Source organism: Saimiri boliviensis, chromosome 8 (genome assembly GCF_048565385.1).
Source record: "Saimiri boliviensis isolate mSaiBol1 chromosome 8, mSaiBol1.pri, whole genome shotgun sequence".
Taxonomy (NCBI): Eukaryota; Metazoa; Chordata; class Mammalia; order Primates; family Cebidae; genus Saimiri; species Saimiri boliviensis.
This window is the reverse complement of record NC_133456.1, coordinates 108,759,675-108,786,922: the sequence shown is the minus strand read 5'-3', so window position 1 is coordinate 108,786,922 and position 27,248 is coordinate 108,759,675. Positions and strand designations below refer to the sequence as shown.

The 27,248-nt window shown below is 43.0% G+C and overlaps 1 protein-coding gene across 4 annotated transcripts in view; it reads left to right on the top strand.

The window, feature by feature from the left end:
* Nucleotides 1–27,248, top strand: part of CAMK1D (calcium/calmodulin dependent protein kinase ID) — a 469,993-nt gene that overhangs the window by 283,131 nt on the left and 159,614 nt on the right. For all 4 annotated transcript variants that reach the window (XM_074405035.1, XM_039478792.2, XM_039478791.2 and 1 more), the window contains one exon: nucleotides 24,211–24,285. In XM_074405035.1, the coding sequence (XP_074261136.1) occupies nucleotides 24,211–24,285 (75 nt within the window). The remainder of the gene's footprint in view (nucleotides 1–24,210; nucleotides 24,286–27,248) is intronic.

Below are 27,248 nucleotides of genomic sequence, written 5' to 3'. Positions count from 1 at the left end.
GACCGCACCACGGTACTCCAGCCTGGGCAATAGAGTGAGACTCTATCTTAAAAAAAGAGAAGTATATGAACATTTTCACTTGCTGAGTGTACCATTAGGATGTCTCTGAACATAAGCAAGAGAATAGAAAGCTGAAATTGGCTTAAGCTATATGTGAGATTCACTGGTTGATGGATCTGGTCTCCCAGAGATAGGGTGGGATTACATCTGATTTGATTCAGTAAAACGACAATGAGATTCAAACCTTGGTCTCAGCCCTGGTGTGTGCCTGCTCTCCACAGCTTCCATGCCACGGTCACTTCCGTCTTGGGGTCACCAGATGGCTGCCAGTGATGCCTAGAGCCATTGCTTCCTTGTTTAAGGCAGGAGCCAAGTGCGCTAGTCCTACCCAGAGGTGGAGTTAGCATTCCCCAAAGCACAGGTTGTCTGGGGGTGATGTGGCTCACCAAATGAAAATCCAGAATTTACCAGAGGCAAGGGTTGGATGGCCGATGGGAGGCAGCTTCATGTCTGCTACACCAGCTGAGTGTTTAAAAAATAACTTAGCAGCCATTCATCTAAAAATGCTGCCTATGAGATCAGTGTTCCTAAGAAAATGTAAAAATTAATTTCTCTGTTTTCACTGTGAGGTAGTCTGACTTGATTTAAACTATTTTCATACTGCTAGAAGAATTTCTGTGATTTCTCATAATGGCTTTTTTTTTTTAAAGTAACCGAAGCATTGTAAATAGTATTATTTCTGTTTAGAATCTTTCACTAAACAGAAAATAAATTGCTATGGGAAGAATTACTTACTTTAAAAAATATGAGAATCGCTTTAACCTGGGAGGCTGAGGTTACGGTGAGCCAGGATCGCGCCACTGCACTCCAGCCTGGGTGACAGAGTGAGACTCTGTCTCAAAAAAAAAAAAAAAAAAAAAAAAAACAACAATGAAAAGAATCTAGTGCCTGATGATCTGTAATCCTTTTTACGCAGAAACTGGATAAAAACTCAAGTCCTTGGCCAGGTTCGGTGACTCATGCCTGTAATCCCAGCACTTTGGGAGGCCAAGGCAGGCGGATCCTGAGGTCAGGAGATCGAGCCCATCCTGGCTAACATGGTGAAACCCCATCTCTACTAAAAATACAAAATATTAGCTGGGCGTGGTGGGATGCACCTGTAGTCCCAACTACTCTGGAGGCTGAGGCAGGAGAATTGCTTGAACCTGGGAGGCGGAGGTTGCGGTGAGGCGAGATCGCACCACTGCACTGTACCCTGGGCGACAGAGTGAGACTTCATCTCAAAAAAAATAACATAAAATAAAACCCCAAAAAACTTGAGTCCTTGGTATAGGAGATGATTTCTGAAGCAAACTATTTTTATAATTGATTTTAAAAGATTTTTTCCCTATGAAAATCATGTGAGGATAACAATTTCCTGAAATAGTAGCAAGGATTTTAATACTCTTTCATCTCAGTAGTTCATAGCTTCTGTCTCACTTCCGTGGCTCCAAAGAGAACCCTCTCTAACCACAATTACAAATGAAGTAGAAAAATTTAAAAATCTTGTTAGATAGCTTGTATTATTATAATATCACAGAAATAGTGAAACTTCTTTTTCTCTGGAAGAAAATTACTCATCTTAAAGAAATGTGGAGAAATATGGCCTCATTTAATTTTAGAGGCAGTTGATGTGAGCAGAAAGAAGTGAGCATAGGAGTGAGACAGTCATAGGTTTCAGTGCAAGACGTGTCACGGAGCTAATGGTGAGAGAGAGAATTACCGAACCTCCCTGCATCTCAGTTCCTCCCTGTAAGATAGGGATAAGAGAACCCGGTCTTATATGGACCATTTGTCCACATAAGATACTGAAATGAAATGTGATTAGCCCAGTGTCCCGCACCTGCTAAGATCTGAGTAAATGATTGTTATTACCAAAAACATAGGGCTGAACAAGAAAAGAAATATCAGAATCCAACTCAGCTATAGGGCATTACTCGATTACCTAAACACTCTTTATCATTCAGTTGTTATGTTGCACTGTTTTAATTTATTTATTTTTCTTTTGAAACTTTTTTTGGAGACGGAGTGTTGCTCTGCCACCCAGGCAGAAGTGTAGCAGCATGATCTCAGCTCACTGCAACCTCTGCCTCATGGGCTCAAGTGATTCTTTTCCTCAGCCTCCTGAGTAGCTGGGATTACAGGTGTCTGCCACCATACCCGGCTAATTTTTGTATTTTTAGTAGAGAGTGGATTTCACCATGTTGGGCAGGCTGTTCTCGAACTCCTGACCTCAGGTGATGCTTCTGCCTCGGCCTCTCAAAGTGTTGGGATTACAGGCGTGAGCCTCTGCTCCCAGCCTCGTCTTTTACTTTAGAAACACATTACAGCTTCCTTAAAAATTTTCTGTATACCAACGCTTTGTAGAAAAGCAGTTGTAAAAAATATGTATATATTTCTATCTATGAATATATATGGAGAGGGAGAGAGGCTGAATTTCAATTGGGTGGAAATTGTTCTGTCTTCCAGAAGAATGTTTCATTCTTAGACCTGGCTAAGAGGAGCCCCTGCTTTAGGAGATTCTGCCCCGGCCATGTACATGTCAGAAAAGATTTTCTCCTCTCCATCAACAGCTAACACCTTGAATGCAGAAAGCTAGCCATGCTCTTCCCTTGGAGTGAGACGTCTGCAGGGCACAGGGCGGAGGACATCTTCTCACCCAGTGCTTGTAGGTGGGTGCTTCCCCAGAAATTCTTGACCCCGGAAGTTGTTCTGAAGTGACTTCAAATGTACTTCCGGGGCCCATATGGACTGCTTCCTGGGTCCCTCCTCCTGAGAGCCGGCATCACTGCTGGTGGGATGTCTTTAGGCCAAGGCAGGTCTGTGTACAGGTGTGCAGACGGAGCTTGGATCTGCAGGCCAGAGTTCTGGACAGTCAGAGATAGGATGAGAAGCATCAGGGAGCCCACCCTCCCCATGATGCCATCTTGTGAAGAGTCCAAGAATTCAAAATTCAAACCTGGTAGGAGGTAGAACATTCTGTATTGAATCTTTTGTTGTTTTGATTTATAACTTTATTGAAAAGTTATTTTTTATAGACTATGAAGACATTATATTCTAGGACATACAGCCATCGTGACCGGCCGAGAGTTCGTGGAGCAGTCACTTAATTCCCCCATCTGTAAATGGAGAGCTGGCTAGAACATTGGCTTCCAAATTTGCCCAATCATTAGAGTTACCTGAGACTTTAAAAACTGTTTGTGATTCCCCGGTCCCCCCTGCCTAGCGATGAGGTTTCCATAGGACTGAGTAAGAGCTTGCAATGGTTATGTTTTCAGTGTTCTGCGGGGATATTGATCAGTAATGGCCGCTCTGCTAGATCAACTTCAGTGTCATTCACTTGCCATTCATTCATTCATTCATTCACTCACTTAATTTTTTGAGATGGAGTTTCGATCTTCCTCCAGGCTGGAGTGAAGTAGTGTGATCTCGTCTCACTGCAACCTCCACTCTTCAGATTCAAGTGATTCTCCTGCCTCACCCCCCAAGTAGCTGGGATTGCAGGTGTGTGCCACCATGCCCTGCTAACTTTTGTATTTTTAGTAGAGACAGAGTTTCGCCATGTTGGCCAGGCTGGTCTCGAACTCCTTACCTGGTGATCCGCCTGCTTCAGCCTCCCAAAGTGCTGGGATTACAGGCATGAGCCACGAAACCTGGCCTCTCTTTTTATTTAATCTTCACTTCAGAGATCCTTTTGTAGTATGTGTGGAGATCAGGGGCTAGTGTTCATCTGAAGACATTTTGTGTATTAGGCATCTGCTTGAATTTATGTTTTAATTTTTTTAGAGACGGGGTCTTGCTCTGTTGCCTAGGCTGGAGTGCAGTGGTACAGTCGTAGTTTACTGCAGTCTTCACCTCCTAGGCTCAAGTTATCCACCTGCCTCAGCCTTCCGAGTAGCTGCAACTACAGGTACCGGCCCCCAGGCTCAACTAATTCTTTAAACATGTTTTTACAGGCAGAGTCTTACTATGTTGCTCAGGCTGCTCTTGACCTCTTGGCTTCAAGCAGACCTCTCACTTTGCCTCTCGGGTAGTGGGGATGTCAGGCATGTGCTGCCACACCCAAAAGCAACTGGAGATCTTTTACAGCCTGTGCTTTGCCGAGTTGGGGTACACACTAACAGAGAGGCGATTTACACAGAGAGTCCGTTTCCTCGAGTCTCTGCAGTGGTGTGAGGTTCCAAGTCTAAGTTCATGCTAAGATAAGAAGCAAAGGGCCAGCAGTAGATGGACACGCGTTTGAAAGAAAGGGGAGGCCGGCTGGCCAATGGCCAGAGCTGTGTGCAGGAGCAGCCCATGGGACCCGAAATGGGTTAAGGCCGGGCCCCTCTGCGTCCACTGAAATTCCACCAAGTAGCTGGTGCTTTCTGCATTCAAGGTGTTTGTTGTTGATGAAGAGGAGAAACTCTTTCTGACACGTACAGGGTATTTTCTGAAGACACAAGTAGTCAGTGATACTCTGATTCTGGAGATAGAGGAATACGCTAAAGAAAGAAACCCAGATAATGACAGATCAGGTTTTTTTTTTTTTTTCCTCACAGGAAAAAACAAAAAATGCTGGTGAAAAGAGTAATGAACTTGACATTTTGTAGGACTCATTTTGCCAGAGTAACCATTCTCCATTTCCTTGGAGATTGAGTTGGACTTGGGAGCTCTTCATAGGTAATGATGGCAAAACGAGTCCTGATGTACATGACCAGTGTACACTCTGGTCAAATCCACTTTCTCCACTTGTTCATGATGAAAGAGGAAAGAAAGAGGAAAGTGTGTATGAAATTTTCACTTGGGAAATTAAAAGTGGAGTAAAGTGAGGTTTCAAGTTCCAGTGACCCCGTGAGTGGGAGTGAGAGGGTTAGGACTCCAGGCACGGTTTCCCTGGAACGATTTCACAGTGTTCAACTTCAGCATCTCTGCAAGAGAAAACACTGCTTTTAGTTGTTTCTTAAATTATTTTTTGAGAGAGAGTCTTGCCCAGTCACCCAGGCTGGAGTGCAATAACGTGATCTTGGCTCACTGCAACCTCCACCGCCTGGGTCCAAGCGATTCTCCTGCCTCAGCCTCCCGAGTAGCTGGGATTACGGGCATTCACCACCACGCCCAGCTAATTTTTTGTATCTTTAGAAGAGATGAGGTTTCATCATGTTAGCCAGGCTGGTCTCGAACTCCTGACCACCCATCTCACCTCCCAAAGTGCTGGAATTACAGGCATGAGCCACTGTGCCCGGCCTGAAAACACTGCCTTTAGTTTTTCTAGAGCTGAAGTTTTATATTTGGAGTATTACTTTTTAGTTCCTTTAGCATAAAACTCTCACAGATGACGGTGGTGACAAAGCCCCTTGTGGTAGGCCCTCCTCTGCCCTTAGAGGGGCTGCCATCCACCTGAGTGTTGTGTGACCACAGCGCCTTCACGCTTCTCTGCTTTTTCAGATGTGGTTCGCTCTCTCTGACATGCGCTTTTCCTTTGCCTTCCTGTGCAGGGCCCAGCCGCCCAGACCTGGAGTGCAAATTGGTCCTGGGATGCAGCCTGACCAGAGTGTCAGGGCCAGGGTCAGATAGCAGGGCAGGGCTGTCCTCGGACGGCCCTGGGTCTGGGTCTCTGGCAGGACATTGGTCGTGCTGCGTCGTGTCTAAGTGCACCTCTGTCTTCTCACACTGGCCTGGAAGCCACCTGGTTTCAAGGACTGTGTTTTGTCTGCCTTCAGGGCCCTGCTGCCTAGCCTCATGCCTGGCCCTCCTGGGTGCCCCCTGGGTTTTGTGAAGTCTAGGTTTGTGGGTTTTTATGTGAGCTGTCTGCAAACAGTGTGCCGCGATGCTGCTCCAGGGGCTCTCGTGCAGTGGACAGGGTGAAAGGGCAGCGGGGATCATAACCAGCCGTGCTCTCCCTGCCCCTCCCCTGCCCAGTCCACCCTCCGCAGCCGGCAGCGCAGCCGGAGCTTCCTTCTGCAGCGTGACGTCCACACGGCTGTTGTATCAAGCAGAGCTTTCACGTGTTTATTTGTTACCAGAAACGTTAGATCTGCAGACACTTAGTCCACCAGCAGCACCATCCTTCACTCCACAAGCATAAAAAGAAAGAGAAGAAAAGATGCATGGGGGAAAAAAACCTTCAGGGGGTTCATCTCGTCCCACAGCCTTATGACGGGGTCCTGCTCCTGCGAGTCTTCCGCCGCCAGATTCAAGTTCACTTCCCCTAAGGCTCCCTGGATTCACCGTCGCACATCCCCATGGGGCTTCACGAGATGGGAAGGAATCCGGATGGGGACTTCTGCTGGCTTTTTAGGAGGCACTGCACTGTGCTCCCACCACCACCTTCTTCCCACTGTTTCGTTTCTTTTCTTTTTTTTTGAGATAAAGTCTCACTCTTGTTGCCCCGGCTGGAGTGCAGTGGTGTGATCATGCCTCACCACAACCTCTGCCTCCTGAGTTCAAGTGATTCTTCTGTCTCAGCTCCCTGAGTAGCTGGGATTACAGGTGCATGCCACCATGCTCGGCTAATTTTTGTATTTTTAGGAGAGACGGAGTTTTACCATGTTGGTCAGGCTGGTCCTGAACTCCTGACCTCGTGATCCTCCTGCCTCAGCCTCTCAAAGTGCTGGGATTACAGGCATGAGCCACCGCGCCTGGCCCCGCCACTGTTTCTTTACCCACCACTGTTCTCAGTATCCTCCCTGGGAAATAAATCATTTTGCCTGCCTGGTGAATTACGCAGTGCTGGCTATGCCCCCAAACCCCGCCTCTGATGAAACAGCAACTTGAACACCGTGGGCCCAGCAACTGTGGGACTTTAAACCGGGCTTAAGGAGAGTGGCCAGACATTGATGCCCACGTACAGACAGATGTGTATGCGTACGTCTCCACCACTGGCACACTGTTGGCTCCTTCCTGATTTTAACACAACTCTTAATTTACTTTATTTTTGTTTTTGAAATGGGATCTCACTCCATCACACAGGCTGGAGTGCAGTGGTGCGGTCATGGTTCACTGAGTCCTCAACCTCCCAGGCTCAGGTGATCCTCCCACGTTAGCCTCTTGGGTAACTGGGACCACGGGCACGTGCTACCACGCCCAGCTAATTTTCTTTTGTTTGTTTGTAGAGATGAGATTTTGCCATATTGTCCAGGCTGGTCTCAAACTTCTGGGCTCAAGTGATCGTCCTGCCTTCACCTCGCAAAATGCTGGGATTACAGGCGTGAGCCACAGTGCCTGGGCCACTTTATTTTTAAAGAAACTGTAAAGAGGGCAAAGATTTAGGAAAAAGAAGCCCATGACCATCTTTGGAAATAACTTTTTGAGGGAAGATCTTCCCTTTGTATTTGAAAATGTATCAGTAATAGTCTTCACTAGTTGGGGTGGGGAAGAAAGCTTTGAATTTCACTTTTGAATTGCTGATTACACTGGTTCCCTCCACTCCCTTCCCCAATCTTTATAGTTTTTTGTTTGTTTTCCTTTCTTCACTTTTTAATGGTAGAGTCTTCTTTAAAAAATAAATTCTGGCCGGGCGTGGTGGCTCACCCCTGTAATCACAGCCCTGGGAGGCCGAGGCAGGCAGATGATGAAGTCAGGAGATTCAGACCATCCTGTCCAACATGTTGAAACCCCATCTACAGAAAATTAGCTGAGCGTGGTGGCAAGCGCGTGTAGTCCCAGCTACTCGGGAGGCTGAGGCAGGAGAATGGCTTGAACCCAGGAGGTGGCGGTTGCAGTGAGCCGAGATGGCGCCATTGAACTCCAGCCTGGTGACAGAGCGAGACTCTGTCTCAAAAATAAATAAATAAATAAATTCTTAGGTAGAACCCAATCCATAAGAAATGTAGCATGAACTTATAATTTCAGTTTGAGAACATTGATTTATTCTGAATTCTGTCAGTGAGAACACGCGTTCACTTTGGGTATTGATCTCAGTGGGGCCTGTGCGGATTGCATTCCATGTATTGATTGAGAACCTGGAGGAGTTGGAGGGGAACCAGACTGAAAAGCACTGGTCAGAGGTGACCTTAATGGAATCCAGCCACAGGACTAATATGATCTGATACTTGGAGGAAAAGATCTTTATGCCTGGCACTGCCCGAAAGATACTCCCTGGCCCCTGCGTGATCTCAGCCTGGCCCAGCCCTCCCTGCTCTCTGGTTTGTAGGCTGTGGCTACCACCTGGGCACATCGGCTGTGTTGCTTGCTGAGCACAGGAGAGCAGCAACGGCCACGCTCTCTCCCTGGCTACCCTTGGGTCATTCATTGTCAGGGACATTCCATGTGGCTGGATTTCTTCTGACCCCTCATCCTTTGGAACACAATTGCTTTCATAATTCCCCTTTAAACTCTGGAATAGAAAACTAGGTGAATAGGAACCAGTTTCTTGGCCACGGTCAATTTGTAATGTCATTCCTGAGAATTTGCAAATGGCCATGGAGCTTATGCTGGGAAGTTTCTTGAGTTGACATCCGTGATCGTAATCTTTTATTAGCAGGATATAATAAAACTGTAAGCTCAGACAACCTCAGCATTTAACACGGATCTACCATAAAACTGCAATTTGGAGGGGCGGATGTTTATAACACACCCCTCCTTTAAAAAAAAAATCAGCGTCGCAAAACATGCTGCTCTTTCTAATTGTGACTCTTATCTCAGTTATGAAGAAATTCATTTTTACTTTCTGAAGAAAGAATACAGTGTCTTAGTTCATTTTCCGTTACTTGTAACAGAATAGTTGAAACCGGGTAATTTATAAAGAACCTTTTCTTTATTTCTTACTGTTATGGAGGTTGGGAAGTCCAAGGTGGAGGGGCTGCGTCTAGTAAGAACCTTCTTGCTGTGGGGAACTCTCTCTGCAGAGTCCCAGGGCAGTGTGGGGCATCACGTGGCTGGGGGACTGAGTGTGCTCATGTGCTGACTTAGGTCTCCCTTCCTCTTGAAAAATTACCAGCACACTCCCATGATGACCCAGTGATTCACAAACGGATTAATCTATTCATAAGGGCAGAACCCTTGCAATTCAGTCACCTCTTAAAGACCCCACCTCCTGATATTGCCACATTAGCAATGGCATTTCAATATGAGTTTTGGAGGAAACAAATATTCAAACCATAGCACAGAGATGTCCTTACTATGCACACCGATAGAGATGATCAGAAAAATAAAATATGTAACGACACGCGTACAACGAACCACAAACATCCTCATTAATTCTCAACATGTGAACGCTTGAAAGATATTTTCTTCCATTGGAGTATGTCTGGTTTCCTGAAGTCTGAGTGTGACCTGAGCCGACCATGTGACAGCATTAATTACTGATGTGCAGAAATTAAAGAACACTCAATTCCACACCATCATCTCTGAAGGTGGGCACTTTGGAGTGTCGAGGAATATTTTACAGTGTAAGTTCAATCCCCCAAGTCTGACAGTGAAATGATATTAGATGGTTGTTCAAAACAGACTTCCCTGGTTCTTTTTTATTCTATTTTCACCTCATCTTTTTTCTTTTACAATTGCCTTCCCACTTTCAAAATAAAGGTTGCCATATTCCAGTAGCTTTAGTGTGATGCCCAGGATCATTTTGGCCTGTGTTCCTGATGCTTCATTATCTAGTTTGAATAAAAGAGCAACCCTGGGTCCTCCAGTTTCAGTAGGTGCTATTCAGGGCACCTGTTGGCTTGGCATAGTTTGGGGTTCAAATTTGAAATACAGACCTTCCATGTGAGTATCAGCACAGAGAAAGCACAGGACATTCGTGGTAAGGAAGAAGAAAGAAACGATACCTTTTCCCTGGATTCCAGTACCTTATTTAGGTTCCCTTCCACTTATGCTCATATAAATGCAAGTGTTCAGAGCTAGAAGCCTCAAAGATGCTTCCTGAATTCAAGCCCATCATCTTCAGTCTGGGGTACAGAGTATGTGAGAAAGCTGTAGGATAGACCCCAGCAGTTCTATGTCATTAATACTATTTCATACAGAAATGGCTTCTAAATTTACATTGTAAGCATCCACAGTGAACGTGAAGCAAGCTTTCTGAGATTTCCCTTTCTAAGGTGACTTTGGGTGTGTGTATTCTCACATCAGTGAAGCTAGGAAATCCAAGCTACAAGAGTTCATCTCTGTTCCAAGGCAGGTAAGCACCTTAGTATTTTCCAAGACTCCCGGTGCTTATTCTCATGTTAAAACTGTCCATAGAAATATATATTACCCTTCGACAAAAAGTGATCAAAAGGTTCAAAGAAGGAAATGACAATATTTCTTTAAATGTGTTAGTGTTTCAAAGCCTTACTAATAAATACTAGAAGAAATATTATTAATACTACTTGGTAAGAAATATTAGTTGCTAATACTATTATACTTGCTAAGAAATGATATTTTTTCATATTCTTATCTTGAGAGGAGTAAAGGGTTGGCCATATAGCCTTAACTCTTTATTCTTAGACACCCTGGATCTTACCTTTACAATCAGACGACTTATCAAACAAACGTATTGAGCCTGCGTAAATTAAAAATGGATACTGAAGCCATGAAGTTACCAACTGTGAAGTATCTAAAGTTGAATCCTTTCCCATGACCCAAGGTTCTCAGTAATTTACTAACAAACTTGGCTGCACGTTTGAATCACTGGAGAAACTATAAAGAACTTGTTATGCATGCGCAAGCCATACCGCAGGCCAATTAAATAATCATCTCCAAAAGTGGCCCAGCTATTAGTATGTTTGGAACTCCTCAGGTAATTCTAGCATGTATCTGAGCTTGAGACCCACTGTATTAGGCTGTTCTTGCATTGCTATAAAGAAATACCTGAGACTGGGTAATTTATAAGAAAAGAGTTTTAATTGGCTCAAGGTTCTGCAGGCTGTACAGAAAGCATGGTGCTGGCACCTGCTCGGCTTTTAGGGAGACCGCAGGAAACTTACACTCATGGTGGAAGGCAAAGCGGGAGCAGGCATGTCACATGGCGAAAGCAGGAGCAAGAGAGAGTGGGAGGGGGAGGTGCCACGCACTTTTAAATGACCAGACTAGGCAAGAAGTCACTGTTGCAAAGACAGCACCAAGCCATGAGGGATCCACCCCCATGACTCGAACACTGCCCTCCAGTCCCCACCTTCAACCATTGAGGATTAAAATTCAAGATGAGATTTGAGCAAGAACAAATATCCAATCTATATCACCTATTCACTAGTAACTTCTCATGGATGCTAACAGAAATAGGAAAGAAATATCGTCTACTCTTAGAATCTTTTTCATTCTAGTATGTAGCTTTAGAACGTCTGTAGTCTGTAAGACTTTTGGAAGGCAAGAATTGTTCATTGGTTCATTCGTTCATTCGTTCATTCATTCTCCCATAAACATTCCTTGAGTGTTGGCATATGCCAGGCACTGGAATTTTTGCATTGAATTGTACCTAACATCTCTCCTTTGATCTAAAGACCACCAGGCCTCATCTGGACCTCTAGAGCCATTCTAGACAAGAGCAGATCACTTGGGTATTCTTTATGGGTTTAGGCACTGTAGATGCTGACATGGGAGAAGGAAAAGCAGATCTTTTCTGTGTAAATGACTTCATGTCTCAAGAAATTCTGTTCTGTGTCCAGCTGACATTCTTGGCTGTGCAGACGAAGAACTACTAAGCTGCAAATGGTCACCAGGCTTCTGTGTAGCAAGGACTATTCCAGAGGACACTGAATATGGGCTTAGAATCAAACCTCATGCTTCTCCTATGTACCTTAATGCACGTTGCCTCATTATAAGTTTAGATTCATTGATTATTAGAGTTGGAAAAATCCTTGGAGACTTTCTGGCTGGTTAACTTCTGGACAAGGAAACTGAGACCCAGGAAGGTGATGTGACCAGAGTGTGGTCATATTGTCAGAAACAGAACCGGCTCATTGATGCCCCTCCTGTGGGACTGTTCTAGGCTCTAGCACTGTCTCCCTACACATGTGAGTGCTGGCTGTGCCCCCATACTGGGTACCCTGCGTTGTACTAAGGAGACTTGGGGTGCTCTTAAGAAAATACCTTCAGGACCAGCCTGGGTAATATGGTAAAATCCTGTCTCTACAAAAAGATACCAGAATGAGCTGGGTGTGGTGGGGGCACATGCCTGTGGTCCCAGCTACTTGAAAGACTGAGGTGGGAGGATCACTTGAGCCCCAGAGGCAGAGGTTGCAGTGTGCTGAAACCACACCACTGCACTCCAGCCTGGGCGACAGAGGAAGAGACCTGCATTTGTTTGTTTGTTTATAAGGATTCAAGAAAAAGCTCACTTCACAATGACATCCAACATGTAGTGCTTAATCTTTAAAAAAACAACAACAAAAGTAGCCTGCAGACTTAAGAGGTTAGTTGATTTAGGTACCGTAGTCTTAGCTCCTTAGCAGCCCACTGAGCTCCATCTTCTGGCAGCAAACAGAGGTGATTTGAAGCATAGGATTTTGAATTCTGGTCATTTCCTGAAGCGGTCTATACCCTATGACACAAGATCTCTAAATATACAGTAATATGGTATAAGTAAGATGACATAATTTGATGTTCCTTTAACAAATGAGGAAATCAAATCCAAAAGTGTTTAATGACTTCTCCAAAGTCTTGCAGTGAGATGTCTCAGAGCTAAGATACAAGCTAATCTTGATTGCTTGTGCAATTCCACGCATCAGTATGTATTTCTATTTGTGTGCACCTTTATGGATATATTTTGGTGAACTTGGCGTTAATGACTTTGACTGAGAACTTTTTAAAAATTGTACTTTAAGTTCTGGGGTCCATGTGCAGAACATGCAGGTTTGTTACATAGGTATACACATGCCATGGTGGTTGGCTGCACCCATCACCCTGTCATCTATGTTAGGTATGTCTCCTAATGCTCTCCCTCTCCTAGCGCCTCACCCCACAACAGACCCCAGTGTGTGATGTTCCCCTCCCTGTGTCCATGTATTCTCATTGTTCAACATGCACATATGAGTGAGAACATGCGGTGTTTGGTTTTCTGTTCTTGTGTTTGCTGAGAATGATGGTTTCTACCTTTATCCATGTCCCTGCAAAGGACATGAACTCATCCTTTTTTAAGGCTGCATAGTTTTCCATGGTGTATATGTGCCACGTTTTTTTTATCCAGTCTATCATTGATGGGCATTTGGGTTGGTTCCAAGTCTTTGCTATTGTGAACAGTGCTGCAGTAAACATACATGTGCATGTGTCTTTATAATAGAACAATATATAATTCTTTGGGTTTATACCCAATAATGGGATTGCTGGGTCAAATGGTATTTCTAGTTCTAGATCCTTGAGGAATCACCACACTGTCTTCCACAATGGTTGAACTAATTTACACTCCCTCCAACAGTGTAAAAGCGTTCCTATTTCTCCACATCCTCTCCAGCATCTATTGTCTCCTGATTTTTTATTGTTCGCCATTCTAACTGGTGTGAGATGGTATCTCAATTGCGGTTTTAATTTGCATAATGACCTGTGATGATGAGCTTTTTTTCATTTGTTTGTTGGCTGCATAAATGTCTCCTTTTGAGAAGTGTCTGTTCATATCCTTTGCCTACTTTTTGATGGGCTTTTTTTTTCTTGTAAATTTGTTTAAGTTCTTTGTATATTCTGGATATTTGCCCTTTGTAAGATGGGTAGATTGCAAAAATTTTCTCCCATTCTGCAGGTTGCCTGTTCACTCTGGTGGTAGTTTCTTTTGCTGTACAGAAGCTCTTTAGTTTAATTATATCCCATTTGTCTATTTCGGCTTTTGTTGCTGTTGCTTTTGATGTTTTAATCATGGAGTCTTTGCCCATGCCTATGTCTTAAATGGTATTGCCTAGGTTTTCTTCTAGGGTTTTTATGGTTTTAGGTCTTACGTTTAAATCTTTAATCCATCTTGAGTTAATTTTTGTATAAGGTGTAAGGAAGGGATCCAGTTTCAGCTTTCTGCATATGACTAGACAGTTTTCCCAATATTATTTATTAAGTAGGAAATCCTTTCCCCATTGCTTGTTGTCAGGTTTGTCAAAGATCAGATGGTTGTAGGTGTGTGTGTGGCATTATTTCTGAGTCCTCTGTTCTGTTCCATTGGTCTATATATCTGTTTTGGTACCAGTACCATGCTGTTTTCGTTACTGTACCCTTGTAGTATAGTTTGAAGTCAGGTAGCATGATGCCTCCAGCTTTGTTTTTATTTTTGTTTTTTTGTTTGCTTAAAATTGTCTTGGCTATGCAGGCTCTTTTTTGGTTTCACATTAAATTTATGGGTTTTTTTTTTCCAATTCTGTGAAGAAAGTCAGTGGTAGCTTGATGGGGATAGCATTGAATCTGTAGATTACTTTGGGCAGTATGGCCATTTTCATGATATTGATTCTTCCTAACCACGAGCATGGGATATTTTTTCCATTTGTTTGTGTCGTCTCTTATTTCCTTGAACAGTGGTTTGTAGTTCTCCTTGAAGAGGTCCTTCACATCCCTTGTTAGCTGTATTCCTAGGTATTTCAATGTCTTTGTAGCAATTGTGAATGGGAGTTCACTCATGATTTGGCTCTGTTTGCCTGTTATTGGTGTATAGGAATGCTTGTGATTTTTGCACATTGGTTTTGTATCCTGAGACTTTGCTGAAGTTGCTTATCAGGTTAAGGAGATTTTGGGCTGAGAGTATGGGGTCTTCTAAATATACAATCATGTCGTCTGCAAATAGAGACAATTTGACTTCCTCTTTATCTGTTTGAATACTCTGTATTTCTTTCTCCTGCCTGATTGCCCTGGCCAAAACTTCCAATACTGTGTTGAATAGGAGTGGTGAGAGAGGGTATCCTTGTCTTGTGCCGATTTTCAAAGGGAATGCTTCCACTTGTGATAAGGCAGAGGGTCTAATAGAGCTGACGAACACAGTCTGCTTACAGATGGCAAAACTCAAAGAGCACCCTGTAACACATGGCCACTGGGGCTTCAGGAGCTGTCGGCATCCACCCCTAGGCACTGCTGTGGGGTCAGAGGCCCACAGCGTGCCTGTCTGCATGCTCTCCTAGGTGTTTGAAACAGCTGGGCACTGAGGAGGAGAGCCACACCCCCATCCCACGCCCTGGAAATGAGATCAGGGAACTTTTCACATTTCACAAGTAACAAGTGACTCGTAAGCCATGCCGGTTGTTTGAACTTTCTCCTACAGGGAGCCAGTGCTGGATTTCAAGCTAAAAAGTGTGGTCAGTTCTATATTTTGGAAAAGGTCACTCAGGAGACAGCATGGAAAATGGATAGGAAGAGAGTGAGACCAGAGGGAGGTGGGGAGAACAATTAAGTGGTTATAAATTGCTAGTGATCATCTGTGAGATGGGAATAATAATGCCTACTTTATAAGGCTGTTGGAGAATGAAATAATACCTGTGAATGTGCTTGTTTATTAAAATGACAGCTATTATTTTTAATGCCACCTGGCCAATATTTCAAAGCTATTGCTGTTCTTGTGACTGACAGTATCCCAATTTTCTCAGCATTTTTCTCACACTGCTTATAATGTGAGAAAACAAGAATTTGACCCTAGGAAGGAGGAAATGGTTTCTTTTTAATTTTTAAAAAGCATAAGCATTTACTTAGACAAACAGGAATGTCTGCCAAGACATCAGAACATTCTTCAGTTATTTTTGAGGCAATTCCATGCCAGGGAACCACAGCCTCCCTTTTCGTGTGAATAAAATTTCAGTGTTCTGGGCTGCTTAGAGTGACAGTGGTGGGTGGTGAGAGACCTGGTCTCCTATGGCTTCTGCCTGCGTAGAGAGGCCTTTCTCATACTAGCCTGTAAATCTGGAAGTGCCTGAAAAAAAGGACCGGAAACTGGCTGCGGCTCATTGACATAACTTCCTCCACCTTGTACATTGCAGGGCGATTTGTGCCTCGCCACCTCCACTTATCCTCTCTCTTTTTTTTTTTTTTCTTTGAGACAGAGTCTTGCTCTGTTGTCAGGCACCAGACTGGAGTGCAGTGGTGCGATCTCGGCTCACTGCAAACTCCGCCTCCCGGGTTCAAGCAATTCTCCTGCCTCAGCCTCCCGAGTAGCTGGGACTACAGGTGTGCATCACCACGCCTGGCTAATTTCTGTATTTTTAGTAGAGACGGGGTTTCACCATGTTGTCCAGGATGGTCTCGATCTTCTTGACCTCGTGATCCACCCGCCTCAGCCTCCCAAAGTGCTGAGATTACAGGCTTGAGCCACCATGCCCGGCCTCATTCTCTCTTACAATCACCTTGACTCTTGTCTCTCCCTTCTGATTATATTTTCTTCCATCCCTTGTCTTCATTTGGCATCCATAACCTAAGTAGGTCAATGCCCATTTCTAAAGAATGGCAGTACCAAGGAAGGGGATTTTGTGGTATTTTCCTTCCTCTGAATACCTCAGAATTGCTGCCACGGTCGCCCTCCAGATCAGTAAAACGATAGAATGAGAAAAAGTGGAGAAATGCTGCACGTACGTTTTTTCTCCTCTGCTCTTCACTTTAGTGCTTTTCTTTTTCTTTTTTAAAAATTTCCTCGTTTGCCATGGAGTTAAAAATGTGCATATCCTTGAACTGGGGAACATTAGGCTAGAGGGAAAGATGTTAGTCTCACTCCGCAGAAGCATGTGTAGTCAGTAGCAGGCTGACCCTCTGGACCCTGATGTTCCCTTACAAAGCCTTGGGGCTTTGTAATGGGGCTTACTTATATGTTCAGTATCAGTTATTTATTTATTTTTTTGCATGAATTAATTTTAAAATGTTTTCTTGGCTTTTTCTGGAGTTTTCTTGCTTGGCTGTCAGTTACCACGTGAGTGGAAGTCTGCTTCAATGCCCATGTGCTGTTTTCCTGTCAACTTGACTCTCTCTGCCTGGACCCACTTTCCTTTATCCACTTCTCTGCATTATTGGAGATTTTGGAGGCTTTCTCATAGGTTGCCATATAAACCACTACCCTCCGTATATAGATGTGTCAGCTCGTGCTTGCTTTGGGCCTGGTAAATGATAAGTGATGAAAATTACATTGAGCGTCTCCTTAGAACCTGAACTTATTTTCGGTGACATTATTGTGGCTTTGCATTATGCACATTTCGGGACGGTTTGCTGTCTGAGAGTGAACATCCCTTATGTATGAAGAGCCTCTTGGCCGTGCTTTGGAAAGACTGAGTGTTGACCTGCTGGGATGTCACTGTGCAAGTTGGCAGAATCTCCACTCTCCATTTGCCTGTAACTGACGTCTCTGCCTCTTCCCTCTGTTCACTTGATTCTCTGTTTTGATGACACTAGCAGATACAGGCTGAGGAGAGGCTCTTTCTAATTACTCCTGGACTTCTCCCTGTTCCTTCTGCTTTTCAACATCTCTTTTTCTGACTGAGTTTGACCCACTGGAATTTCATCTGCCAGGATATTTACAACCAAGTGTCTTGAGTCTATCCACTGGATTAAAGATTATTCAGCAAATTTCTGCACCCACAGAAGTGCATATTATATTGTTAATGATGGCGTTAATACCTCGACTTTAGGTTTATAATTTTATAGAAATAACTGAATTTAGATGAGCTCTTGGATATTCTCATAACTGAAGTTAATATGAAGTTATAGTGTTAAAGATATTGCTTTAACATGGGCTTGGGAGTGCGAATAGACTTAGATTGAATGTCCACAATGACAGTTATGAGTTCTGTGATCTTGGAATACTTAGCCTCATGGGATCCTAGTCTCCTTCTTCATTTTCTCCTCTTTTAAGAATTTGGCAAAATAATGCCTCCTTCATAGGCTGGTTGTTAACAGTAAGTGAAATAATTAAAAATAGTACAGTTTAACACATTGTTAACAATACATGGTATAATAAAACAGCTATGGAAGCAAGGCCTAAGAAAAGTTACAAAATTAGCTCATCCCTAGGTTTTGATTTTTGGTATCCCAGGGGACTGAGGAGACTACACTTACCACAGAAGCGTCACAGCTGAAATGTTTGAGAAAACAATGTAAGCGAGGCTGTCAAAATTCCCAAACATATAAATTGCGGAAGATGAGAGCTACAGACTGGAAAGCTCGACTTCAATGCACAGCAAAATTCTGGAACAGAAAATTAAGCAGATGGTTTGTGATCATTTAGTAAAGACTGTAGTGGTTGCTAGGAGCTAACATGGGTTTACTAAGAACAAATCTTCCCAAACATCCCATTTCCCTTTTAAATAGTATTATGTGGTGTGTGGAGCTGAGGAATTCTGCTTCTGCAAAGCGTCTAATTGTTTCCTTATGGGTAGAATGGTAAAACACAGGCTAGACGATAGTACTGCCAGGTTTGCAGCTAGACAGCAATGGAAGCCAGCTGATTCATGGCATGGTTATCTTGACGGGGGTCTCTGGTGGAAGACCGTGGAGCTCTGACATGTAACCTTGCATTTAAAATTTTAATTAGGAATTTGAATGAAGACATATGGGATGGATATGTACCAAGTACACAGATGGCCCAAAGTTGGGAGGGATAATAAGAACAATAGATGAGGAAATCAAGATTCACCACACTGCTGATCATCGCAACGCTGCGTGGAATCCGTAATGACTGGATTTAATGAAGCTAAAGGTGAAGGCATTAAGCTCTCACAACATCAACCCGAGTAAGAAATGAGATTGTGTTTGGGAGAAGTTCCAATTAAAATGATCTGGCGGTTTAATTGGCCCAAAACTTGATACTCACCAATTAACTATGTGCCATGCTCTTCTCTTAGCACTGGTGTGACAGTAAGTGAAACAGTCCAAAGTCTCTACCTGTGTGGAGTTTATATTCTTTATGTGCCAGTGGTTAGGCAGTGGCTAAAAACTACAGCAGTGGATTCGTTAGGTTTTAGTGGTGGAAGTCTAACATCCGGCTCATGATGGTTAGTAGTTCTCCTCTACTATTTAATACCGTATTCGTGGTACTGTGTTTTACCCCGGGGTCAGTGTTTCTAGATCTGAATGCTAGAGTCTGTGCAAGTGAGTGATGGCAGAGCAATGAGAGGAATGTAAACCATATTGTAGGAGATTGGTCAGCAGTGAGAAGACTAAGCAGAGGCATTGTATCTCTCAAATCTGTGCAGGATATGTGGGAAGAAGGTGTAAGCTAGTTCTCTGTTGGTCCTGGGACTCATTACTAGTTACCAGGGGGCTGATTTCTGGTTAGTGAAGACAGACAACCTGAGAAGCATTCTAGCTCTCGCCTGCATGAGCGCCAGGAGGGCTGAGACTACCTTTCTCGTGTCTTGTTCTTCCACTAGATTCAGAGTACCTAGGACTGTGCCTGGTACCTGGCAGGCATCCAACAGATATTTGTTGAATGAATAATGAAACTCTGAAATTTAGCAAAGGTCAGGTTACCCACAAAGGGAAGCCTATCAGACTTACAGCAGATCTCTCAGCAGAAACCCTACAAGCCAGAAGAGAGTGGGGACCAATATTCAACATCCTTAAAGAAAAGAACTTTCAACCAAGAATTTCACATCCAGCCAAACTAAGCTTCATAAGTGAAGGAAAAATAAAGTTTTTTGTGAACAAGCAAGCACTCAGAGAATTCATCACCACCAGGCCTGCTTTACAAGAGCTTCTGAAAGAACCACTACACATAGAAAGGAACAAACAGTATCAGCCTTTCTAAAAAATACCAAAAAGTAATATATCATTATTAATTCTAAATTTAAATTGACTAAATTCCCCAATTCAAAGACAGACAGGCAATTTCGACAAAAAACTAAAACTGTATGCTGCATCCAGACCCATCTCACATTCAAGGATACACAAAGACTCAAAACAAGGGATGGAGAGAGACTTACCAACCAACCAGAGAGCAAAAATAAATAAATAAAAAGCAGAAGTTACAATTTTTGCCCCTGATAAAATAGTATTTAAAGCAACAAAGATCAAAAGAAGCAAAGAAGGACATCATATAATGATAAAAGGATCAATGCAACAACAAGAAGAGCTAAAGATCCTAAATATATACACACCCAATACAGGAATACCCAGACATACAAGACTTATAAAGAGACTTAGACTCCCACACAATAATAGTGGGAGACTTCAACATTAATATTAGACAGATCAATGAGACAGAAAATTAACAACGATGTCCAGGACTTGAACTCAGATCTGGAACAAGTGGACGTAATTAACATTTATAGAGCTCTCCACTTTACACAAAATGTACACTCTTATCAGTACCACATCATATCAACTTAGAAGTTTAAACGAAATGTTGGTTGGCTCCTTGTTTGTTACTCTCTTCCCTCATTTTCTTTCATGTCTCCATTATTAAGGACAATTATAGGCATACCCATATTTAGACTGCATTCTAGCCCGGGCAACAAAGCAATACCCCCATTCTCTCTCCCTCTTCCTCTTTCTCTTTCTTCCTCTTCTTTATTCTTTTTCTTATTATTCTTTTTCTGGAAAAAAAAAAAAGAAATTTAGCAATACTTGGGATGTACTTACACTGAAAAAAGCATTCACTGTATGTACTTAAACTGAAAAAAAGCATTCATACAATTCAGATGTAACTGTGTGCCCTGCATATTCTCCAGCCACTCTTCATATAATCCTATTCCTCCTATTTCCCCAGAAATCTGGGCTCTTAATTAACTTTGAGAGTTAATTAAGGAACTTGACTAAAAGAAAATGTTTGTGACCATGCGATTGATTCCAGTGGCAAATGTAGCATGAAGTGAGCCTTTGCGTGGAAGTCCTCTGTTAGTGTTGATGTCTTAGTCCTAAATGCATGGGTGGTCATATGGCATTTTTTGAAAATAACTCATGCACTAAAATAATGTTAAAACTTTACGTTCAGCTTTTGCGTATTGTAAGGAATGTGAGGGTAGAATAAAGTACCTGAGAACAGATGTGGGAGGCCAGAATAATTTTTTTTTTTTTACTGTGTTGAACAGCTCCAAGTTAATTAAACCACTTTTCTTAAGAGATATGAAGAGGCCATTTTAGGATTTATTTGAAATTTCTCAAGTATGCTTATTCAAACATTACTCATTCCAGCTCAACTCCCATCATCTTCTTGAGGCCTTCGCCATAATTCGGACCCATTCGGATTCTGGTTTCTCACAGCTTAAAGGCAATTCTGCAGAATTTAGCATTTGATTCTTTTCTAATTTCTTCCTGAGTTTCTTTGCTTAGGTGATAAACTTACTGATGGCAAAACTTTATTTTTTATTTTTCTTACCTTCTTCCAGACACTTAGCAGAAACTCAGGAAATGACAATTGCTTGATCGCTTGATTGGCCGATGGAGAGATATTAATAGTTAAGGTGTCTTTCCAGCCACTGTGAGACTGACATTTGAGATTGTTCCTGCTGTGTGCAGTACTTCTCTGGAATGCTCCAATAGATTAAACTCAATTTCAAGCTAGAGCTCATGTAAGACATGGCAGGTTAAATAGGCTTTAATGTCTCTATCCCATGTATCAAAGGAGGGGACTGTAGACCTCATTTATTGGGGTCCGCTACATTGGCTAGGCAAGTGCTTTGTACAGAGTTGATTCTTTGCATATCATGGAATCTGAATTAATGACTGAACTCTGGGGCTCAGACAGCCTTCTTGACTCAATCTCGAAGGCAAGCTAGGGCTGCTGGTGCCACTCTCTAAACCCAGTTTAGAGATTGAGTGATTTATGTAAGCAGAGTGATTGGATTTAGTACATGAAAATACAGTGTGCCCGGTTACATCTGAATGTCCACTAAACAACCATGCAATACTTGGGACATACTTAAACTGAAAAAGCATTCACCATTTTGCTGCAATTCAAATGTAACTATGTGCCCTGAATTTTCTCTGGCCACTCTTCATATAATCCCATTCCTCCTATTTCCCCAGAACTCTAGACTCTTAATTAACTCTCAAATGAACTTGACTAAAAGAAAACGTTCATGACCATGTGGTTGATTCCAATGGCAAATTAAAACAATTTTTCCAAAAAGGGAAAATCTGTATGATGTCTACTTTTTGTGGGCCTCTTCCTTCAGGTATACTAATCATGATAATTCGGTGATTTGCAGGGTCTTGGTAATCTCAAGTTAAGCTCTCTTGGTTTCCTTGCTGGCATCTTTATTTGGTTCATGTCTTGCTCAGGCTGTGCAGAAACCATGGCTGACAAGTAATTAGATTCTATTCTTTGGAATCGGGTGGAATGTGAATTTAGTATTGTTTTAGCTCCAGCAAAACAACTGCATTAACTACTACAAGCTGTAGAATTCAAAGGAAGGCCTTGCCAGTCTTTGTTAATCATCGTGTTCTCTTCCGTCTCAGAAAGAAGACAATACTCTTGTTTGTTTTCCACCTTATAAACCTCTCTTTGTAGGGAAGACATCACACACTTAGGAAAAGGGTTTCCATTTTCCTAACTACGTAAGGCGTCTTGCTGCTCACTGGCAGCAGCCTTTCAATATCATTCATTCATTTAGCAAGCGTTACTAAGCGGATCTGTGTGAGGCGCTAGGAGCAAATGGGTGAATGATGTAGTTCTTGCTTTCAGGAGGTTCACAAGAATCTGTGTGTTCTGTGCTTGTCTTTAAATGGTTCAGCAGTCATTTCGATGAGAGGCTTATGGTAAGAGCTAATTATCTCCTTGAGTAATGAAATAATTTTTTTCTCTCAAATGCTTTAAATAATATCAAGCCTTAAATTCTGAGCAGAAACTGCTCTTAATGGATAGTGCCAAAGGCTAGAACTCAACTGTTTCCTTCTGCCCTGGTTCTTTAGTTAGAACGTGGTTATTCACAGTGGGGTCTGCAGGTCGGCAGCACCAGGATCTCCTGGGAGCTGGTGGGAAATGCAGCCTCCCAGGCCCCAGCCAAACCTGCTGATTCAGGGCCTACCACGCAGCCAGATCCCCAGACAATTCATTTGCACCTTGAAGTCTGAGCAGTACTGGTCCAATACGATATTTCTCAAGCTCTAGTTAGCACGTGTAGATCATCTGAGCATCTTATTAAAATACTGATTCCTGGGCTCTGCCCTCAACCTGTATACTCTGTGCTTGTCACGGGGCCTCAGAATTTGCATTTCTGCTAAGCTCTTTGGAGATGCTGGTGCTGCCCCTATGAGAACCACACTTTGAGTAGCAGTGATCTAGTTTGCTTGGGAAGCTGAAGTGACATTTGGTAGTGGGGTGGGGGATATGAACCCCAATGAGGGAGTCAGGTTAGTTTTTTCGTTTTTGTTTTGAGACAGTCTCGCTGTGTCACCCAGGCTGGAGTGCAGTGGCACAATCTTGGCTCACTGCAACCTCTGCCTCCCGGGTTCAGGCGATTCTCCTGTCTCAGCCTCCCATGTAGCTGGGACTACAGGCACACCCAGATAAAACTTTATATATATATATATATTTGAGACGGAGTCTTGCTCTGTAGCCAGGCTGGAGTGTAGTGGTACAATCTCGGCTCACTGCAACCTCTGCCTCCTGGGTTCAAGTGAGTCTTCTGCCTCAGCCTCCTGGGTAGCTGAGGCTGCAGGTGCATACCACCACACCTAGCTATTTTTTTTTTTTTGTATTTTTAGTAGAGATGGGGTTTCACCATGTTGGCCAGGATGGACTCGATCTCTTGACCTTGTGATTTGCTCGCCCTGGCCTCCCAAAGTGCTGGGATTATAGGCGTGAGACATCGTGCCTGGCCGTTTTTGGTATTTTTGGTAGAGATGGGGTTTCACCCTGTTAGCCAGGATGGTCTCAATCTCCTGACCTTGTGAACATGTCAGAGAAATGTTCCCTGGAACACGTATATTCTCCATTGTCCCACCAGTTCTCCCTGCTCCTTGGAACATAGGCCCATCATCGGGGACAGATTTTCGTGGAATTAATGGTCAGGCGAGTTCGTGATGGCCACTGGGAGACAACAGAAGAGGGAACAGTTCTGTCCAGCGGCCCTGAGTCTGAGTTGGGCCCTGTCAGATAATAGGATGTGGGCGGGTTGGGCCCATTTCTGGGATTCACAGGAAGCATCAATAGTTAATCCACGGTTGCTAAACTGTAGGGTATTGGGGCTTAGGAATGAAGAGGAGTGGAGATCCGGGAAGTACTGTTAGCAAATGGGTCTGGAACAAGTCTGGGGACGAGATTGTGAAGTGTGAAATGTTTTTGTTCAGGAGTTTTGGATTCTGTTTTGTAACTTGTTGCTACAATGCTGTCTGTTTTAAAAAGTTTTCCTTTCTGATTAAACTCACTGTTTTGTGTGTCTATTTCTTTTTCAGGATTAAGCATGAAAACATTGTCGCCCTGGAAGACATTTATGAAAGCCCAAATCACTTGTACCTGGTCATGCAGCTGTAAGTACCTCGTTTGGTTGATGGTTTTGAACCAACTTGCAAACTCAAGGTCTAAAGAGGCCAGGTGGGAAAAGAAACGATTTTAGTGGGCCAGGTAAGGCAGGAGGGAGCTGGAAGGCCTGTGGGATACTAGAGAAGCCTGTATCCAACCGAAGACAGTGGGCTGCATGCAGGAGTCTACAGGCCTCACTTGAACCAGTCTGCAGCTGCTGGGCTAGACTGAACATCGAGAGCCTTGACAGTGAACCTGACGTTCCCGCTATAGGGAGTCTGTATTGCTTTCTGATATGTCAGGGCCAAATGTGGCTGCCTGAAGACACTTCAGTGGGCCCACTGTGAGGTACACTTTGCTCCCATCTCTAGGAGAAACTCCCACCCTTGTCTTCATTTCCAGGGATGCCGGAGGAGGGAAGCAGATGGTGACTGCCCTCACCCATCCCTTCCCTTGTACTCTTCCTTTGACAGAAAAGAGTGCATGTGATTGAAATGGGAGTTCATGCCAGACATAGGAGAATAATAATGGGCGTCAGACCATGGCATTATCCCCTCATTAGGTTATTTCTGCATTCCATTAACACCGGAGATTACCAAAGGAGGGAAGAAATCAGAAAGCCAGATATTCAAATAGAGACTTTACTTGAACATGTGTTTTTACAAATTTAAGCTGAAATTAGCCTCCCTGCCTGCATAAATGCTTGACTCTAACTGGTATGATTCCTAGGAATATCCCAGGGCTACATTTAGTAGAATTAACTGATAGAAACTGTGTTGGAATATTATGCTTTAACCATTGCTGAATAAATAAATGGTGGAACATTAAATGATTAAATGATTAAGTTTAACGGCAGAGGAGATTTTTGTGGAAGATCAGAATATAGACTTAATTTCATGATTTATTAATGATTTTCAGACTTTGGATTGTCAAGCGTATGTAGAATGGATGATTAGGCTTAACAATTTATTTTCCATAGATTCTGCTTTTCCTTATGAATGTTTAAACAACACATTAACTTGGTGTCTTGTTAGGATGCAAATCAATGTTCATCAATGCATTTCGTTATCCTTTCATTATCTTCAAAATATTATTTGTAGGTTATGATATTTTTGTATGAGTATTTTAAAGCTCTCCGTGCCAGAAGCATATGTGTATTTCTGTCTGTCAAATGGCAGTTCTGGGTTGTGACTGGCAGTTTTAGAGATCTGTATGTTACAGTCAGCCATGATATAAGTCAAAGGTTTTTGACTGCTTGGTCCCACGTTAACTCTCGAATGACCTAAGTGTAATCTTTTCTAGTTCCTTGTTCTTCTGTTTGCATTACAATTTGCCGTATTTCTGGTTTTTCCTGGAGAGCACTCGTTCTCCCCAGATTTGGAAACACTCCCTAGACGTCCGTGTGACTTTGTTTTATGTGAAGCCTGCTCTATAAAGATGCCAGCGCATCCCTTTCTTGTCAAATACTGTTGCCTAATTGGAAGATGATGAGATTTCAGTGGCAGGCAAAAGCCCCGCACGATGTTAGCCGCGTATTTCAATGTGTGCTTTTTCTTATGGTAATGCAAAAATGAATACTCAAATCCAAAGCTACGTGGATCTACTTGTTTAAGTTTTGTGTTTATGGAGCTATAACCAAACGTCAGTCAAAGCACCCCAAATGTGTAACTCTCGGCTCTGCCTCTTACCAGCTGGGAGAATTAGGGCAAACAACTGGGTTTCTCTGAGTATCAGTTTCCATAGTGGGAAAAAATGGGGATAATAATAATATTCACATTAGAGGATTACAGTGAGTAGTGAAGGAGAAAGTGTGGGAAGTAATCTCACAATAATAGGTCTTGGGTACACGTGGTTTCTCTATGGAGATCTGTATCGTTTCATCCCTTTGGCCCTACAGATGTTCTTTAATTTTATGAGGTAAAGTTCAAGTAGATTTAGAATTTGCCTTTCTAAGCAACTTGGGGTTGTATACTCGCAACGAAAGTTATTGCAAAATGGCTTGGCATAAAAACATAAAAATGTCTGGAAGAAAACCAACCTCAGAACAAAGCCTGGAAGTCACATGAGGGCACTGCTATCCCTGCCCCTCTGTGAGCTTTTCTGTCAAGGAATTCATCCCTCTTTTTGTGTTACAAAAAACAAAAAACAAACAAACAAACAAAAAAAACACCTCATTGGCCCGGCACGGTGGCTCACGCCTGTAATCCCAGCACTTTGGGAGGCTGAGGCAGGAGGATCATTTTAAAGCAGGAGTTCAAGACTAGCCTAGCCAACATGGTGAAACCCTGTCTCTACTAAGAATATAAAAATGAGCCAGGTGTGGTGGCAGGTGCCTGTAATAGCAGCTGCTCAGGAGGCTGAAGCAGGAGAATCTTTTTGAGCCCAGGAGGCAGAGGTTGCAGTGAGCTGAGATCATGCCATTGCACTCCAACCTGGGCGACAGGGCAAGACTCCATATGAAAACAAAACAAAAAAATCCGAAAAAACCTGTCTTCATTAGTATGGACCACACTCATTAAGAATTTTTAGTAATTCAGAGAGGAATTAGGGTGGGATTAACCTTGTATGAGATTTGTCAGGCAAATTAATCACAAAATCCAGTTTAGAGGCAAAGAATGTTTGAATTACCTAAGGGAAAAAACTATGTATGTGCAACAGTAAGCAGTTCAGAAGCTCTGTTTACACAAAAAATTAGATATGCTAATTTTTAAAATGTTAAATTATATTGATTCTTTTTCATTGGTTCTCATTACTTTGTAAAATCAACTTTATTGAGGTATCATTTACATACAAGTTACCGTAACCATTTAAATGGACAATTCCGTGATGAATGTGAGAGAATCATACCCGTAGAGCCACCACCACAGTCAAGAGAGAAAATGTCCACGTCACTCAAGACTCCTTGGGCCCCTTGGAAGTTTCTTCCTCATTCATGACCCTAGTCAACCAGTGACCTACTTTACTTACTAGA